The 18,254-nt window shown below is 36.1% G+C and overlaps 1 protein-coding gene across 8 annotated transcripts in view; it reads right to left on the bottom strand.

The window, feature by feature from the left end:
- Positions 1 to 18,254, bottom strand: part of VPS8 (VPS8, CORVET complex subunit) — a 295,955-nt gene that overhangs the window by 266,661 nt on the left and 11,040 nt on the right. For 4 of the 8 annotated variants that reach the window (XM_027539061.1, XM_027539070.1, XM_027539042.1 and 1 more), the window contains 5 exons: positions 12,519 to 12,649; positions 7,022 to 7,115; positions 4,656 to 4,688; positions 3,642 to 3,696; positions 289 to 294 (listed from right to left, as the gene is read on the bottom strand). In XM_027539061.1, the coding sequence (XP_027394862.1) occupies positions 289 to 294; positions 3,642 to 3,696; positions 4,656 to 4,688; positions 7,022 to 7,115; positions 12,519 to 12,649 (319 nt within the window). Of the gene's footprint in view, positions 1 to 288; positions 295 to 3,641; positions 3,697 to 4,655; positions 4,689 to 7,021; positions 7,116 to 12,518; positions 12,650 to 18,254 lie in introns of those variants that run through there. The other 4 variants (XM_027539052.1, XM_027539085.1, XM_027539094.1 and 1 more) reach the window with 2 other exon arrangements.

The raw sequence follows: 18,254 nt of genomic DNA on the forward strand, positions 1-18,254 counted from the left end.
TTGTGCCAGAAAAGGATGCTGCAGACCTCCAACTGGCAGAAAAAAACTCAGTTTTGGACTGTATCAAAAGATTAGGGGGGAAATGAATATTTCTTTTCATTTAAAATAAAATATTGAAGGTATACATATATTTGTAATTTTTAACAATTCTCTAACCAATTTCAATTAGCTGGTTCTTTTCAATAAGCATTTCATAACAGGGTGTCAACTGTAATTGATAACATTCTCCTTCAACAATAAAAAGGTCAAAAGAAAAACAGTCACTCATGCACATCAAAATTACTATACCTTTTCCTTTGAATCCATGGAGAAAAGATCAAAAGAAAGAGAAAAGCAAGAAATCAGTTCAAAAGTTCAGAGAAAAGACAGGTAAGATTTCAAGAGTATAAGTGGTAAACTTTACTTATCTGTGAGAATGATACTAAATGTGATTAAATGATATGTCTAGCATTTATATTTAGGTATTGGTTATGGAAATAGAAAAAATTCATAATATCCAAATTTTAGCATAGTAAATCCAAGTCCATTAAATTTGATAAAACAATTTCAAAAAGATAATCCATTAAGGTATACTAACAACTCAAAAAAATGAAAGACTAAAGGGCCTTAGGATAGGGATATATCTCTAGTAAGAGTCAGATTTTTGAGATCCTATAATTAGGTAAGAACCAAGATATATAACAAATACCACATACCTTTACTTCCTTAAGAATAGGAATTCTACATCGTGCTTAAGAAACTTACAATGATTACTATTCTAATGACCCAGGCCTTCATTCCAAAGAGACTCTAATGGTACTTAAACAAGTTCTTCCTGCTGCACTTTTTCCTATGATCAACAAAGATGTTTAAAAGATCAGATTTAACCCAGACCTCAAATCTAGACACTTCTTAGCATTATTACTCTGCCATTTGTTCCTGACTTTCAAGCAAATTTTAATCCATTTGTTAAAACTCATTGTCCAGATATCTGATTCCTACAAAAATAATGAGTAAAATTTACTAACTGCATGATTAAAAATCCAAACCATAACTAGAATGTTATGATTCTTTCTCAAAATGCTCATTATGGCATACTTTCTTTTTCATGAGACTTTAATGAAAGATTACTGTTTCATCAAATCCACAAGAAAGTTGCTTGGGTCTATAAAAAATCAGAAAGCAGCCCCAAGGAAATTGAGACAGCAATGAAAGACACTGTACTGTTCTCCCCTGTTAGTTTTTTATTTTAAAAGACTTCATTTTAATTTGTTGCAGTGAATTCTACATGGGTTTGATTATAAGCAGCCACATATTCTTAGAACCTTGGGGGGTAAGGAAGAGATATTAAAGCAGAGAGAGTTGAGAGTGAGTACTGGTAAGGGGGAACAAAAATAAACATGTTCTGCTGATAGATAAACATATGCATTATAGTCTATCCTTGTTCATCTTAGTTCTTGCATTCTTTCCTTTTTGTATCTTGGAATTCGCCTCCATTTCTCTCAGAACAGGTGAACAACTTGGAGGAGTGGAAACATACTAATCTTGGGATTCAGTATACTTTGATTTTGAATTTGGCTTGGTACATGTCACTTAACCTCTCTCCAGTTCTCAAACACCTCATATGTAAATAAGGTGACTAACTAAAAGTCCTTTCAATATTCTTTCCCAAAATTCTATCAATCTAATACCAACCCTGCCCTCATAGGAAAACAAGCATTCTTATACCTGATAGGAGAGCAAGTTGGTAAAACTTTCTACGAGGCAGTTAGGCAATATACATCAGAAACATTTAAAATGTTCATACCCTGACATAAGCAAGTCCACTTTTAGGAATTTGTCTGAAAGAAGTAATCATGTGCACAAAAAACTGCAGTTACAAAGATGGTCATCACTCTATTTTTTTGTTTAGAAACAACCTAAATGTCTTATAGAAGAAAATGATTGATTAAATGGTGAATCCATTTAACAGGATACATGTAGCCATTTAAAATGATGTTACACAGAAACAGACTCACACAGAAAACAAACTAATGGTTACTAAAGGAGAGGGATAAATTAATAGATACAAACCACTATATATAAAATAGATAAACAACACAATCCTGTATATCACAGGGAACTATATTCAATATCCTGTAATAAACCACAATGGAAAAGAATATGAAAAAGAATATATATGTGTGTGTGTGTGGGTGGGCATGTGTATATATATACACACACATGAACTGTATCACTTTGATGTACACCAGAAACTAAACACAACACTGTAAATCAACCATACTTATTTTAAAACAAAAAAGCTGATAAAACAGGAAAAAAGATACTACACATGATTTTAATAATTATATAGAAAAATGTTCATTATAATGAAAAAGCAGGTTACAAATTAACATGATCCAATTTGGAGAGTGCACATATGTATACACATATGTACAGGACAAAAGATTTCAAGGTCATATAGAAATGTTAGGAATTATTTCTGGATGGCAGATTTTGGTGTATCTTCAATTTTTTGCTCATCTAAATTTATTATGAACACATATTATGGAATAAGAGAAATAATTAAAGAATCAATTCTAAAGTTCTCTCTAGAGAATTGTATTTTTTGTTTCCATTCTTCTCATCCCCAGACAATAATTTGTATCCATCACCTTTGAAAAGACTAGATGTTAAAATCACATGATGAACAGGCTTCTGGTATAATGGAAAACTTGGAAGTCAAATTATTCAAAAACAAGGGAAAATTACTAGTTATTCAATCATGATAAAGATGCAAGGACCACAAAGATCAAATTATGGTTCTGCTATTAAAGTGTTCCCAGGTATTCCATAAATAATATTCTGTAGCATCCTTACTAAAATACAGTGTCATCCGGAATTCCATGTGAGAGAGTTCCAAAAGCTTTAAAATCAGTGAGAACACTAAAAATGACAGGAAAACATTTTCTAGTAGTATTTAAAGGACAGGAGAATTTTCTATTGTGTTTTGAAAAAAAAAAAAAAAAAATGTTTTGCTCATAGTTTGGGGGCAAAAGCAAAGAAAGATGAAAATCAGAGTTATTTAGTCTCACGGAGGGAAAAAAAATGAAAAAAACAACTTAGGATTATCACGTACTATAAAAATAAAACTAACGAAGTTCTCATCTCAACCCAAAAAATAAAGTGATTATAGGCTAAAAAACTTTCAGTTTAGAGGGATTTACAATGTAAATGAAAAAACCTTACTATCAGTTAAGAGTTACTGAAAATTACTGAGAAAGCCTGGAAATCTTTCCCTGACGATCTTTTCAAATACTTACTACTCAGATATGATTTAGTATAAAAAAATTACCACCACCACAAACCAGAGGCAGACAAAATGACAAACCCTGTCGCTCTCAACTTTACATTCTTTTTGTCTAGGTCTGCAGAGAGTCAAATGGTATATGATATGATATGATAGCTTATAAATTCATAAAGAAGAAAATAAACTTGCAATGAGCAACAAAATGAAGCTGAGTCAAGCACTTTTTAACTATAAAAATGCTGACTGCTACTCTTCAAGTTTTTCTGGCATTTTTCAGAAAAATAAAGTTTACTATAAAAACTGTGATTAAGAGATATTATCTTTTAAAAAACTCAAATACTTAATATTTAAAATAAGCAGCTAGAAAATTTACCAAATATTAAGGCCAATCCATGAGATGTACCCACTGCTATCAAACTGGATACTGCCTGAGAACAAAAGAGAAGATTATATTTTAAAACATTATATCAAGGATCTTGAAATAATCAGAATTAAATTTGTTGGTCTTCTTTCCTCTAGACACCAGATAACACACCAACTATTATAAATAAGGAAAATTTCATCTAGGAGGCAAAACGCAAGATAAAACTCAGAACATCTTATTTCTTGGCATCCCTCTAAATTTATTCTAAGGGTAACAATACTAAAATATCATATGTTCAACATTATAGGCAAAAACATGCCACTTAACTTCCTCTAAAGCAATTTAAAATAAAAAAAGTTCAAGTTTCCAGACAAAGTAAAGGCACTTATGCTACCCAACCAAGAGCCTCCTATAAGGTGTGGGAAAAGAACAGGAAAGACCTTCCCCAGCTCATTCACAAGAGCCAAAAGGCGCCAGAAATACTCAAAACTCAGCCCACTTCCCTCACCAATTGACTGACTAATAAGAGAGCTACAGGAGGCAGCTGGAAATAGTTGAAAATAGAAAAGAGGGCACTAGTGTGCTTTCAATATCCCCCAGTTCTCTATAATCACCCCCACAGATTTACTATTTGGCAAGCTTGGCAATGGAGTTCAGAGCTGTTAAATGTACTATTTACCACAAAGTGATTTTACCGAACACTGTTTCCACTCCCTATAACCAAAAGGAGGTCAAGTCACAGAAGGAGCAAATGTACTGGGCAGGATAGTACCACATAAAATAAATCTGGAAATGGGCTAATCAGTATCCATTATATGCATCTCAAAAAACAAAACTGAAGAGTAACAATACACTAGAAAGAGAATATTCAACACGACTAAATTTTAAATGATTACTGGCAGTAAATGACATATGAATTTATCCTCGTAAAATGTATGTAATAACTGAGTATCAGAAGAATAAATCTAAGAAAACCTGGTAATAGAAAGGTTACTTTTAAAAGATTATTTAAAGTATACTTACAATTGCTGTAGGCAAGCCAGCATCTACTTTGTCCTAAATAAAATTTAAAAAAAAAGTATTTGAAAAGATATTTCCACTTTTAAACAAAAAAATGGTATAAGGCCCTCTCTTTACATATATGATTCAGACAAGAGGGGGAACCATCACTTTTGCCCCCAACTACAGAATTTTAGCACTGATGTTACAGCTTAGGATAGTGACTCTCAAAAGTCAAGGAGCATCAGAATCACCTGGAATATCTGTTAAAATGCAGATCCCTAGCTACACTGCTAGAACTAGATTTCAAGTCAGTAGGTCTGGGATAGTGCCCAGGAATCTGCTTTTTCTTAGGAAATTTTTACGCAATGGACACATTTTACAAAATCACTATCTTAAGGTATCTCCATTATCTTAGGTGATCATAAAATGATAAATACACTTTAAAGTTAATTTGAGTCGATTTTAAATATAATCCCACGTCATATTACTTTGAGGAGGATTCCAAAACAACAAAGTTCACAACTCCAAAAGTTTCATCTCTCCTAAGTGTTCTCCAGGCACAGACTACAAGGCTATGATGGTCAACACCACAGGAAGCCCTAATAACATCACTATCCACATGGCTGAAGGCATTACTAAACAGCCATTCAGAGGAGATACCCCAAATATAACTAGCTTTACATGTTAATAAACCAACCATCACAGCAAAGCATACAATTTAAATTGAGCTGGTAATCCAAAATGAGAAAAACAAAGTATGAAGACTGTCACAAGAAAAGCAGTTTTCATTTTAACATACCAAAGGAGCTCAGCCATGGCAATGAAATAAGAACAGAATGCAAACACTCTGGGATTTATTAGAATTTTTCCCTCCTCTTCAAGAGAAAAGAGAAACCCTTTTAAATAACAGATTTATCTAATCATTGTTCAATGTCTGAGTTTTAGTTCAGTCTCCATTATTCAAAATATTTTTAAAACTGCACAGGTGGGTCAAATGACTGTTCTGGTTCATCTTGATTTTGAAAGGAATGAATTTCATCACCTACATAAGGATTAAATTCAGAAAACGTCATGGAAATGTAATCCTCAACAGGTGGTTCCCATTCTAGCAAATATGAGTTACTCTCCACCTAAAAGAGGAAGGACAATTGCCCAGGTTTCCCCCATTGCTTGCCTATCTCTCTATTTAAATTGACTTCATGATATATGAGCTGGGCCGGGGTATACCAAATGCCCAGAGAGAACACTTTTTCCTTTTTTGTTGTTTTGGGGGTTTTTTTGTTTGTTTGTTCTGGTTTTTTTGCGTGGGGGGGGGGGTGGTCTGCAACAAGAGCTTTCACTGATAAACCTAAAAATTACAATGTGGCTATGGTGTCATGATCCACTTCTCTATCAATCTCTTACCCTCATAAAAAATAAAACTTTGTCCAAACTGAATATGCAAAACACTAATTAAACTCCATGAAAAGAACATAAAAACATATCAAAGTTCCTGGGATATGAATCACGATTCATATCAACATCATTATTATTACTATTACTTATATAATCTATATATTTGAATTCAGAAAACCAAAACCGAAAGACTACGTAAAACTATAAGCCTTGAGGCCAAAGGAAAATTTGATAAACATACCAGAATCAGCATCTATTGTCTTAATGGACTATTAAATATTTTTGTACTAATCCAGTGCTCCAAACCATTTTCAAAACAGACACAGATACTCTGTTCCAGCCATTACACACTGGCCACTTTCACCAATACCACCCCCATTTCACAACAAAAGCAGCACTAGACTTGGAGCCAAAAACCCCTAATTTTGAGTAATTGCTCTGCTATCTCCTAACCCAATGATGTAAGACAAGTTAATATCACCTCTGAGTCTGTCTTCTCATTTGTAAAATAGGATACGGCTTTCCCTACTTTCAAAGTTGTGAGAGTATATGAAATAAGGTACATGAAAAGACTTTTGTGAATTATAAAAACATCACTCAGTTGTAAAAGATTCTGATCAATCATTCCTCCATATGAAAACACTAAAAAAAAAAATCGCTCTACCTCAACCAAATACACAAGATGGCAACTAAACTGAAAAGGAATTTAAAGAAAAGGCAGATAGTGTTTCTTTTAGGCTTGCTGCCATATTTCATTTAGGCACACCCGAGACTCCGGGCAGACCTTTATTTCATGGCTGCACTAATTTCTATGTCAAGATGTGTAGCTATGTCTTATGAGTCAAAAATAATCACACAAAACCCATGAAAGCCAGATTCTGTTTTTCTTAAGCCTCGGGCCAAGAGAAGTGCTGTGCTTTGTTTTATGCTCATTCCTGCTTCATTATGCCATTGCAGGTTATAAAGCTGGGGGAAGAGAACAAAATACTTACAGCTGCAGACACTATCTGGGCAGAAATTCCCTTCAAAAGTGAATGTCGCATAACTGATCCATGGAGTGAAAAAGAATCAGGTAATTTCTTCTTTCTTTAAGGAAAAAAAAAAAGGAAAACGTTTAAGAACAGAAAATAAAAACTGAAAAGGCAAGGTCTTTAAAGCTTTGAAAGAAGAAAAAGTAAATAAAAACAAGAAAAGCAGAAAGCAATACTGTATTAATTTGTTAGCTCTGTTTTCTGAAGAGGTATAAAGTCTAACAGTCTCACATTAAAATGTTATACTAAATTCACCCTGAAACTCAGAGAAGCACAGCAGGAAAATGAATAAAGCCACCATCTCTTCTTCACAGATTCAACCTATTCCTTGCTCACCTTAATAACTACAGCGAAAGACTCTGCTACTCATCAGAAGGTTGCCTATAGAGAAGCCCTGCTTACAGGTTTATATCACCTCTACCTGCCTTCCACCTTTGCAACCATTCTTGCCCTACTGTCGTCTGTAACGACCCTCTCATTTTCCCAACCAACTGCCTCAAATTTCCGACTCATTACTCATTCTCTGATGCTCCTACTAACAGCTCCTTTCACTTACCCTACTCATCACTGTACAAAAAATACTTCTTTAAGCTTTTACCAAACACTGAACACCTACTCCCACCTGGCTTTCATGACTAAAAGTATGTTCTGGGGATACAAATATAAAAAGCTCATAGTTTCCACTCTCGAGGATCTCATATCCTAGCTAGAGGGACTAATGAGTAACTCACTCAAATTAACGGATAAATGTTAGAAAAGAAAAATGAATAAAGCATGATAGAAACAAAATAAGACTTTAATCCTGTTTATTAAGGGGATATCAGGGACAGTTATAGAAAAGAGAAGACATCTGATCTGACCTTGATGGATAACTAGGAGTCTGTCGGACCAAAAAAAAGCACAAGCAAAAATATGAAGATGTAATGGTGTACAGTGTGTGTGGGGAGTGTGAGTACACAAAAGGCATGGGCCAGGAGGCAGATGTGGGAGTGCTCTGCATTTACGTCAAAATAGTAAGCAGGCTTCAGAGTGACACTATGCAAAGCAGTTCGGACATTACAATGTGGGCAAAAAGATGACACCACAGCTTTTAAGCAGGTAAATGACCAAACCATCAAAAACACTTAAGTACTGTGATTCCATACAAATTTCAGGACTGCTTTTCTGTGAAAAATGTCACTGAGATTCTGATAGGGACTGACCCAAATCTATACATAGGCAGGGGTAGTATGAACATTTTAATTAATCCATGAACATGGAAAGCTTTCCATCCATTTGTTTTCTTTAATTTACCAATGTCTTTATCTTTCAATGTACAACTCTTTCACCTCCTTGTTCCAAAACGTCTTCCTAACTACTTCATTGCTTTTGATGCTGCTGTAAATGTGATTTTTATTCTTTTTTATATATTTCATTGTTAGTTTATAGAAACACAACTGATCTCTATCAGCCAAAGTAATCTTAAGAAAAAAGTACAAAGCTGGAGGCATCACACCTTCTGATTTCCAACTATATTATAAGCTACAGTAACCAAAACAGTATGGTACTAACATTAAAAAAGACAAAGATCAATGACCAGAATAGAGAGCACAGAAATAACCACTTGCATATACAGTCAACTAACATTTGACAAAGGAGCCAAGAACACTCAATGAGGAGAGAATATTCTTTTCAACAAATGGTGCTAGGAAAACTGGGTAATCACATGCAGAAGAAGGAAATCATCCCTCTGTCTTATACCACTCACAAAGATTAAATGGATTAAAGACTTAAACATAAGACTTCAAACCACAAAACTCCTAGGAAAAAGCAAACAGAAAAGCCCCTGACAGTAGTACTGGCATAGATTTTTTTAGTTATGTACGACACCAAAAGTACAAGCAACAAAAGTGGATATACATATGCTATACATAAGTATATATAAATAAATAGGACTACATCAAACTAAAAAGCCTCTGCACAGCTAAAGAAGCAATCAAAACATAAAAGGCAACTATGGAACACGGAAAAATATCTGCAAACCCTTAACCCCATAATAACCAATATATAAAAAGAACTCTTATAACTCGGGAGCAAGAAAACCAACGGGCAGAGGACCTAAATAGGCATTTTTCCAAGGAAGACATACAGATGGCCAATAGGTCCATGAAAAGGTGCTCAACATCACTAATTTTCAGGGAAATGCAAATGAAAACCACAATGAGATACCACCTCATACCCATTAGTATGGCTATTATCAAAACAACAAAAGATAAGTGTTGGTGGGGATCCAAATAAAAAGGAATCCCTGGCCACTGTTGGTAGGGATGTAAATGGTGCAGCCACTATGGAAAATAGCATGGAGGTCCCTCAAAAAATTAAAAATAGAACTACCATGTGATCCAGCAATCCCACTTCTGGGTTGTATACCCAAAAGAAACAAAATCACTACCTTTTAAAAAGCAACTCATAGAAACAGAGACTAGAATAGTGATATCCAGGGCCTGGGGGAAATACAGAGATTCTAGTCAAAGGATATAGACTTACAGTTTTTAGATGAATAAGTTCTGGAGATCTAATGTACAGGGTGATGACTATCGTTAACAACACTTATATACTTGAAAGTTACTAAGAAAGTAGATCTTAGATTTTCTGACTCCAGAAAAAAATTGTAATTATGTGAGGTGATAAAGGTGTTAAGTAACCTTTCTGCGCTAATCATTTCATAATATACATATATCAAAGAATTATACTATATACATTAAATTTACACAGTACTGTATGTCAATTATATCTCAATAAAGCAGAACAAAGTTTAGTTGTAGAAGAAACTGACAAACAAGTTAATATACCCAGCCATGGCCCCTATTTCACAAGAGTTGACAACCTAAAGAATACAGCCCTGATACAGGCAAAATTTAAGAAGTTGAAGAAAAATACACCGACAAGTTATCAACATTAAAGTTACACATGAATTCAATAAAACATTTACATTATGCTTCCTCCACTTCTTTTTCCTTTTCATGTGCTCTCCAAGAATGTGGAAGGTGAAAGCAGCCAAAATGAAGCTATCTAGGGTTAGAAGTCTTTTTCCCAAATCTTAATCATCTTTGCAACTCTCCTCTGAACCCATTCCAAGGGAATGAAGAAATGCTGGAGCTGTCCTTAGACGGCGGGAGGAAGGTGGTGGAGGAAGGAGTGGAGGGAACAGAAGGCTGGTGAGGTGATTCCCACCACCTTTCCCACACATCTCCACATTTCCACCATGGACACTGCTCCAGGTCTGATGTGTGCACCCTCTAAAGGCTCTCCTGCTTCTGGGACTCCCTGGCTATATTTAGCTTCCTACTGGGGGCTTCCCAGGTGGGGCTAGTGGAGATGATCCCTGAGTCAGGAAAGATCCCTGGAGTAGGAAATGGCATGGCACTCCAGTATTCTTCCCTGAAAATTCCATGGACAGAGGAGCCTGGTGGGCTACAGTCCATGGGGCTACAAAGAGTTGGACACAACTGAGTGACTGAGCACACACCCTGGAGGTGCAGAAGACTGACAGAGTATCCACCTTCTTATGCTCTCAACAGTATCAAAATCTTCAGGGTCTAACAAGCATTTTATTTCCACCTAAGTGCAATGGCACCCCACTCCAGTACTCCTGCCTGGAAAATCCCATGGATGGAGGAGCCTGGTGGGCTGCAGTCCATGGAGTAGCTACGAGTCGGACACGACTGAGCGACCTCACTTTCACTTTTCACTTTCACGCATTGGAGAAGGAAATGGCAACCCACTCCAGTGTTCTTGCCTGAGAATCCCAGGGACGGGGGAGCCTGGTGGGCTGCCATCTATGGGGTCGCACAGAGTCAGACACGACTGAAGTGACTTAGCAGCAGCAGCAGCAAGTGGCCTTCTACTTTCCATGCAGGGCTTCAGCAGACCATATCATATACAAGTGTGATTTAAACGAATACTTACCAGAGAGCCAGAAATAAACCCTACACCTACAGTCAATTAATCTTCGACAAAGAAGGCAAGAATATAAAATGAGGGGGAAAAAGTCTCTTTAGCTTAGTGGTGCTGGAAAAGTTGAACAGACGTATATAAAGCAATAAAGGTAGAACACACCTTTTCATCATGCACAAAAATAAACTCGAAATGGCTTAAAGACTTAAACATAAGCCATGACACCATAAAACTCCTAGAAGAGAACATAGGCAGAACATTCTATGGCATAAATCGTACCAATGTTTTCTTTGGTCAGTCTCCCAAGGCAAAAGAAATAAAAACAAAAATAAACAAATGGGACATAATCAAATGTACAAGCTTTTTGTAGAGCAAAGGAAACCTTAAACAAAATGAAAAGACAACCTACAGAATGGGAGAAAATATTGGCAAACGATACACCCAACAAGGGTTTAATTTCCAAAATATATAAACAGCTCATACAACTCAACAACAAGAAAAACCAATCGAAAAATGGACAGAAAACCTAAACAGACATTTCTCCAAAGACATACAGATGGCCAACAAACACATGAAAAGAGGCTCAACATCACTATTAGAGAAATGGAAACCAAAACCACAATGAGGTACTACTTCACACCAGTCATTAAAAAGTCAGAATGGCCATCATTAAAAAGTCTACCAGTGTTGGAGAGGGTATAGAGAGCAGAGAATGCTCCTACACTGTTACTGGGAATGAAAGCTGGTACAGCCACTGTGGAAAACAGTAGGAAGGTTCCTCAGAAAACTAAAAATAGAATTACCATATGATCCAGCAATCCCATTTTGGGGCATATAGCCAGACAAAACTATAATTCAAAAAGACACACACATCCCTATGTTCATAGCAGCACTACTCACAAGACCCAAGACATGGAAACAACCTAAATGTCCACTGACAGATGAACGGACAAAGACGTGGTACCTATATACACTGGATAAAAAAAAAAAAATAATGCCATTTGCAGCAACATGGATGCAACCAGAGATTATCATACCAAGTGAATTAAGTCAGAGAAAGAAAGACAAATACCAATATGATATCACCTTTATGTGGCATCTAAAATATGGTACAAATGAGAGCGGCCTGTGGGGCCCTGCCCCCTCACCTGGGTCTGGGGGCCCGGCGAGACCGCGGGCGGGTGGGGGCAAAAAAAATAAATAAATAAAATAAAATAAAATAAAATATGGTACAAATGAATCTATGAAACAGAAAGAGACTCACAGACAAACAGATTTGTGGTTGCCAAGGGGATGGAAGGGTGGGGGAGGGACGGACTGGGAGAATTACATGAAGAATGGATAAACAACAAGGTCCTACTGTATAGAACAGGAACTACATTCAATATCCCAGGATATTGGAAAAGAATATGAAAAAGAATATATATATATGTATAACTTAGTCACTCCTGCTATACAGCAGAAATCAACACAACTCTGTATATCAACTATACTTCAACTTTTTAAAAAAAAGAATACTTACCTTTTTAAGTTGGTCCTGTCACCACTATCTGAGCTTGCCACAGATGAAGTATCGTAAGAGTGAGAATCAATAGTATCAATGTTTAACAATGTAGGATCTTCAAGAACAAAAGATTCATCTTCATCATCAGTCTAAATTAGAAGAACATGGATACATTAATTCAAAAGTCCAAATACTCTCTAAGTCAAACAGGCATTAACGGGTTTCTCCAAAATAAACATATGCTTTCGCTGTTTTTCACCCCTTTTCCATGCATTGCTATTGACCAGAGAGGCACAGTACAGAATTAAATTTCAACTCTAGATCTCTCTCCCTACTTTTTTCACTCCAAAAAATTATTTCCTATAGCTGAAAGAAGTAGGAGCAGTTATACAGATTATATTTTTAGTTGCCAAATATGTCTTCATATTCAAACCTGTCTAGGTGCTTTACTAGTTAACTAACAGCCAACAGCTGATTGAAGAAAATAAATACCACCTGACTATAAACAGCATGCCTTAATAACATGACAAACAGAAGAAAGGCATTCTGGGTTGGAAACAGCATGTGCAAACAGTGATTTCATAATATGGATTGTGCCAATGAAAAAGGAAGTAGTCTAAGATGAGCAGAGTATACAAGTAGGAGTTGGAGATGATCCTAGAAACATAAGCTGGGACCCACATCGTAAAAACCTTTATATTTCATTAAGCTAGGTGACAGGAGGTCCCACATTCACCACTGTATTCCTAGTGCCTAGTACAATGCCAGACACATAATCAGTACTCATTTACTTAATAAATTAATGTACTGCATACCACAGGCAGTTGGAAGACAAGGAGATCTCTAAGAAATCGACACATGATGAGAATTATGTTTAAGAAGATAAATGGGGTAGAATGAAGATGAATGAGAGTAGAGGGGAAGACTGGGGCAGGGAGACTAATAAGAACCAGGAAGAAGGCTACTGCAATTTCAAGGAAAGAGAGAAGAGTTCAGTCTAGGAATGCAGCCAAAGGGGTCAAGAGAAGGAATAAGGAGACATTACTGAGGTAAAATTAAAGATTCCTGCTTACCATTTAAACAGTGTTTTGCGGGGGGCAGAGGGGCTTAAGTTTAAGAAAGAAGTCAAAAAAGATTCCAAGGATTCTAGCTAGAGCAACTAGGCAAAAGGTAATACCGCTAATTGAGATAAGAATTATCTCAGCAGATAAAGCAAAATGAGTCTAGCTTCAAACAAGCTGATTCTAGGCAGCAGACATTAGAGAAAAAAGTTCTGATCACACCTTCGGTTTCAGCTGGACTACCTTCTCCCTTATTTCTACCCATGTTCTTAAGACAGCAGTCCACACTCCACTTTCTCGACCCATTACTGGCTACTGAGTACTACTCTTGAAGTTACCAGTCAAATGTGCCAGCCTATTTTCCTTTAGCATGCTACTGCCGCATATGCATCAAGTAATACCACTGGCTAAGCCTCATTCCTAGAAATTTTCTCTTCCCTTAGTTTCCAATACATCTATTTACTGTTCCTTCAACTTATGTGGCCTCTTCTATTAGTCATGTTCTCTACTTTCTCTTCAGCCCAACCTTTGAGTGATTTTGTTCCCCAGGATTACATTCTTGGCTCTTGGCTCTTCCTACTTCACAAACTTTCTATATGAACTAGCTAATCCACACCTATAGCTTCAAATACCATGACATGCTCAGGACTCCAAAATCTGTATCTTTAGTACCAACATTTCTCTTGAGGTTTACGCCACATTTCCAACTGTTTTTCAGATATCTCCACATACACATGAGTGCTAAGAACAGGATGAAGGCTTGCAAGGAGTTACTGTGCTACTTGAGAGCTGTACAAGAATGGAAGGACAGCCCTAGGGAAAGGGAACGGAAACAACTCATAAATGAAATGCAGAACCAAGGTCTTAAGCAAGAGAGTCAGCCAGAATATTATTTGATTTTCTTAAGCAGCCCAGGGATATAATTAAAGAAAATAGATTAGCTAAATTAAGCCAGGGTTGAGGGCTTACGGGATTAAGTGGGGGGAAAAAATGAAGAAGATAATCAAGGGTATCAGTGAGGCTGAATTTAAAATTACTAGCTTCACGGTGTGTGCTGTGCTTAGTCGCTCAGTTGTGTCCAACTCTTTGAGACCCCATGGACTGCAGCCTGCCAGGCTCCTCTGTCCATGAAGATTTTCCAGGCAAGAATATTGGAGTGGGTTGCCATGCCCTCCTCCAGGGGATCTTCCTGATCTAGCAATCAAACCAGGGTATCTTGCATTGCAGGTGGATTCTTTACCAACTGAGCCACCACAGAAGCTACACGGTTGAGATATCAATTCTCACAAACTGATGTGTAGAATCTACACAATCCTATCAAATTTCACCTGGTATATGTGTGTGTAAACCAATAAAGTAATTCTAAAACTTATGTAGAAATGCAAAAGACTAAGAATAATCAAGGCAATCTTAACAACAAAGCTGGAAGATTTGAACCTACTAGATATCAAGACCTATTACAAAGATTCAAACAGACTGTGATACTGGGGCAAGTACAGAAAGACCAATGAAACCACACCCACCATTTATGATCACCTGATTTAAAACAAAAAGTGACACCAGAGAAAACGGTGCTCAGTAAGTGCTGCTGCCTCATACCTCACACCATCCCACACACAAATTTTACACGAACTGCAGATCTAATGTAAAAGGCAGAACAATAAAGATTTTAAAATAAGATGGCATCAACATAACCTTGAAATTTGCAAAATTTTCTTCAATAGGATGCAGCAAAAAGCTAACAAAAATGGAAAAACTTAGTAAGCTGAACTACTGCTAAGAACTTCTGCTCATCGAAAGAAACCATTAACTGAGGGAAAAAGTAACCCACAGAACAGAAGAAGATATTTGCAATACATACATCTAATAGAAAGCTTATATACATCACATATAAAGAACTCCTAAAAATACTTTAAAAATCAACTCAACAGAAAAAGGGCAAAAGACATGAAAAATCAATTCACAAAAGAGATATCCAAAAGGCTACAACATATGTCAAGGAACACAATTTCATCAATCTTCAGGAAAATTCAGATTAAAACTCAGATGGGATGCTACTACACACCTATTAGGTATGAATGGTTAAAGTGAAAAAGAGAAAAATTAAAAAGCTGATGAAGATATGGGAACCATATCTTCATATATGATATATACATATAACCATATATATGATATGGTAATATATATGATAATATCATATATAACCATATAAGGTTATTTATATAACCATATCCATATATTGCTGCAGAAAGCATACACTATCACAACCACTTTGAGAAACCTGTGGCAGTATCTACCAAAGCTGACCATGCCCATATCTGATGATGCAGCGACTCTACTCTGAGGGACATACCCAGAAGACATGTGTGTGTGTACACATGTGTGTAGTTACCTGAAGACAGGAATAAGAGTATTTACAGCAGCACTTGTCAAAGTGGCCAGAAACTAGATATTATAAAACTGCCCATAAACAGTAGAATGAATAAAAAATAGTATGTATTTTACACAGCAAAGGGAATGGATGAATAACTACATGCAGGAAAATACAAATGAATCTGAAAACACAATATTAAGGGAAACAAGTCAGACACACAAAAGCATATATTGTGTAATTCCATTTTTATGAAGTTCAAAGCCAGAAAGCCAATCAATGCTGGTAGAAGTCAGGATAGTGATTATCCTGGGTTCAATACTAAAGGAGCACAAGAGGAGTTTCTGGGGTGCTAGCAATGCTTTATTTCTTCAGATGGACTCCAGTTACACGAAGAATTCTGTTTGTGAAAATTCACCAAGCTGTACACTTATGACCTGAGTAGATTTTCTTTATGTATGTGATATCTCCATTAAAAGTTCCAAAGAAATATCCAGCTGCATGAGCCAACAGTGGATCTGAAGTCAGGGCTACTCTCAAACATGGGGACTAAACAGGATCAACAGACTTGGTCCTAAGGAGGTCAAAGAGGAGGTTTAATGGAAGGAAGAGAATGTAGGGATGGGGGAGGATTATTATAGAGAACGGAATTTCAAGATTAAAAACCTCAGAAGTAGCACAGTTTCAAAGGATGCCAAGGCCTAGTAACATTATTTCATGACCTAAGTTCTGAGATTTAGCATGTCTCAGTAATCTCTAACTTTCTGTAAAATAGATGACCACTTCTTCCCAGCATCTCTTCAGGTTTATTTATGAATTTTATAGGATATATATACCCCCACATATCCTAGAACAAGTGCTTATTTACATTTTCTACTTTTGTCCCTTTTCTTTCTTAAAATCACTCTTCAATACTTCTTCCCTTTTTAGTCTTCATAATGTTCTACAATTTAAATTATTTTTATTTTCACTTGTCCACCTGTTGAGCTCCCTGGTGGTGTGACAGCCAGCCAATTTCCAGTCCTATTTTTCTCTCAAAATCAGAGACAATCACATAGCACTTCATAATCGCAGTATTTAACACTGTGACCCAAACGCACAAGGCACCCAAATTAGTGAGGAAGATAACTGAGAAGTATCATCTTCTCAGTTAACCACTAGTGATTACTACACTTACTGATACTAGTAGGTATGTAAATTCTGCAAAGATAGTTTTCTTTCATTATAAACTACAGCCTCATTCATAAGAGCATTACTTTGACATTATGGTACAAAGATGTACAAACAGGGCTTTGTACACATCCTCTAAGACTATTTTTAGTTCTCACTTTGTAATTGAAATAATTATGTGATTAACATCATGTTATGAAAACTGACAAATTAATCTCTTCATCTCTAAATGAAAGATTTCCTATTAGAAAGCAATAAATAAATATGACTTTAACAGGATAGTCTCTCATTAACCAAAGCCTTCTTGGTCAAAATTATAAATGCTCAAGTCTTCTTAATACAGATCAAGCATAACATTTAAAAATATATTCAAAGAAACAGCAATATCAAGCTGATATTTTAAAAGAATAAAAGATGTAATTCATAGAGAAAGTAGTTTGCATCCTATATAGTACTGTCTATAAACCTAAAAGTATAGATAAAGAAGTAATAAAGGGGCGAGAGCCAAAAAAAAAAAAGGCAAACCAGGGCCCAACCCCACCTATGGGGCCAGTGAGCATTTCTGTTGAGGAATCTTTGCATCATCTTTTACAAAACATAACTATGGATCTGAAACAGATTTTTAAAAATCTTTCTTAAATTAGGAGCTAAAACTTCCAATGGGAGTCTTAAGCAAGTTGTTAAAAGATCAAGAAGACTGAGTTGAAGAATTGTCAGCAGATGCAGGGTACAAAAAAGCCAGCACACTTCATCAACATGTACTTCCAAAGAGCTCCTTTGTAAAGCCTTTATGATCTGCTAATTCAGAAAGTAACATCATTTCAGAGCTCTGAGAAACTTTTTAATCAAGATGGTATTCGTAAGATAAACTATGGCGGCTTCATTTTCTTTATATAGAAGGGTGATGAAGTGCATTACAAGGCTGTGGATACTCTTTTGTATCTCCTGAGGACGAACTATTTGAATATCACTGGAAGAGATGACATTATCAAAACATAATACAAATCTCAAAAGTGTCATGAATTTAGTATTTCAACTCACTTAATAAAACATTTCTTTAGTCGGCCCAAGTATGAGGTATTGTCCTGGGCACAGAGATGAACAAGACATGGCTTCTGCCCCTGAAAAGCTCACAATCTAGAACTTTCTGCA

This window comes from Bos indicus x Bos taurus, chromosome 1 (assembly GCF_003369695.1).
Source record: "Bos indicus x Bos taurus breed Angus x Brahman F1 hybrid chromosome 1, Bos_hybrid_MaternalHap_v2.0, whole genome shotgun sequence".
Classification (NCBI taxonomy): domain Eukaryota; kingdom Metazoa; phylum Chordata; class Mammalia; order Artiodactyla; family Bovidae; genus Bos; species Bos indicus x Bos taurus.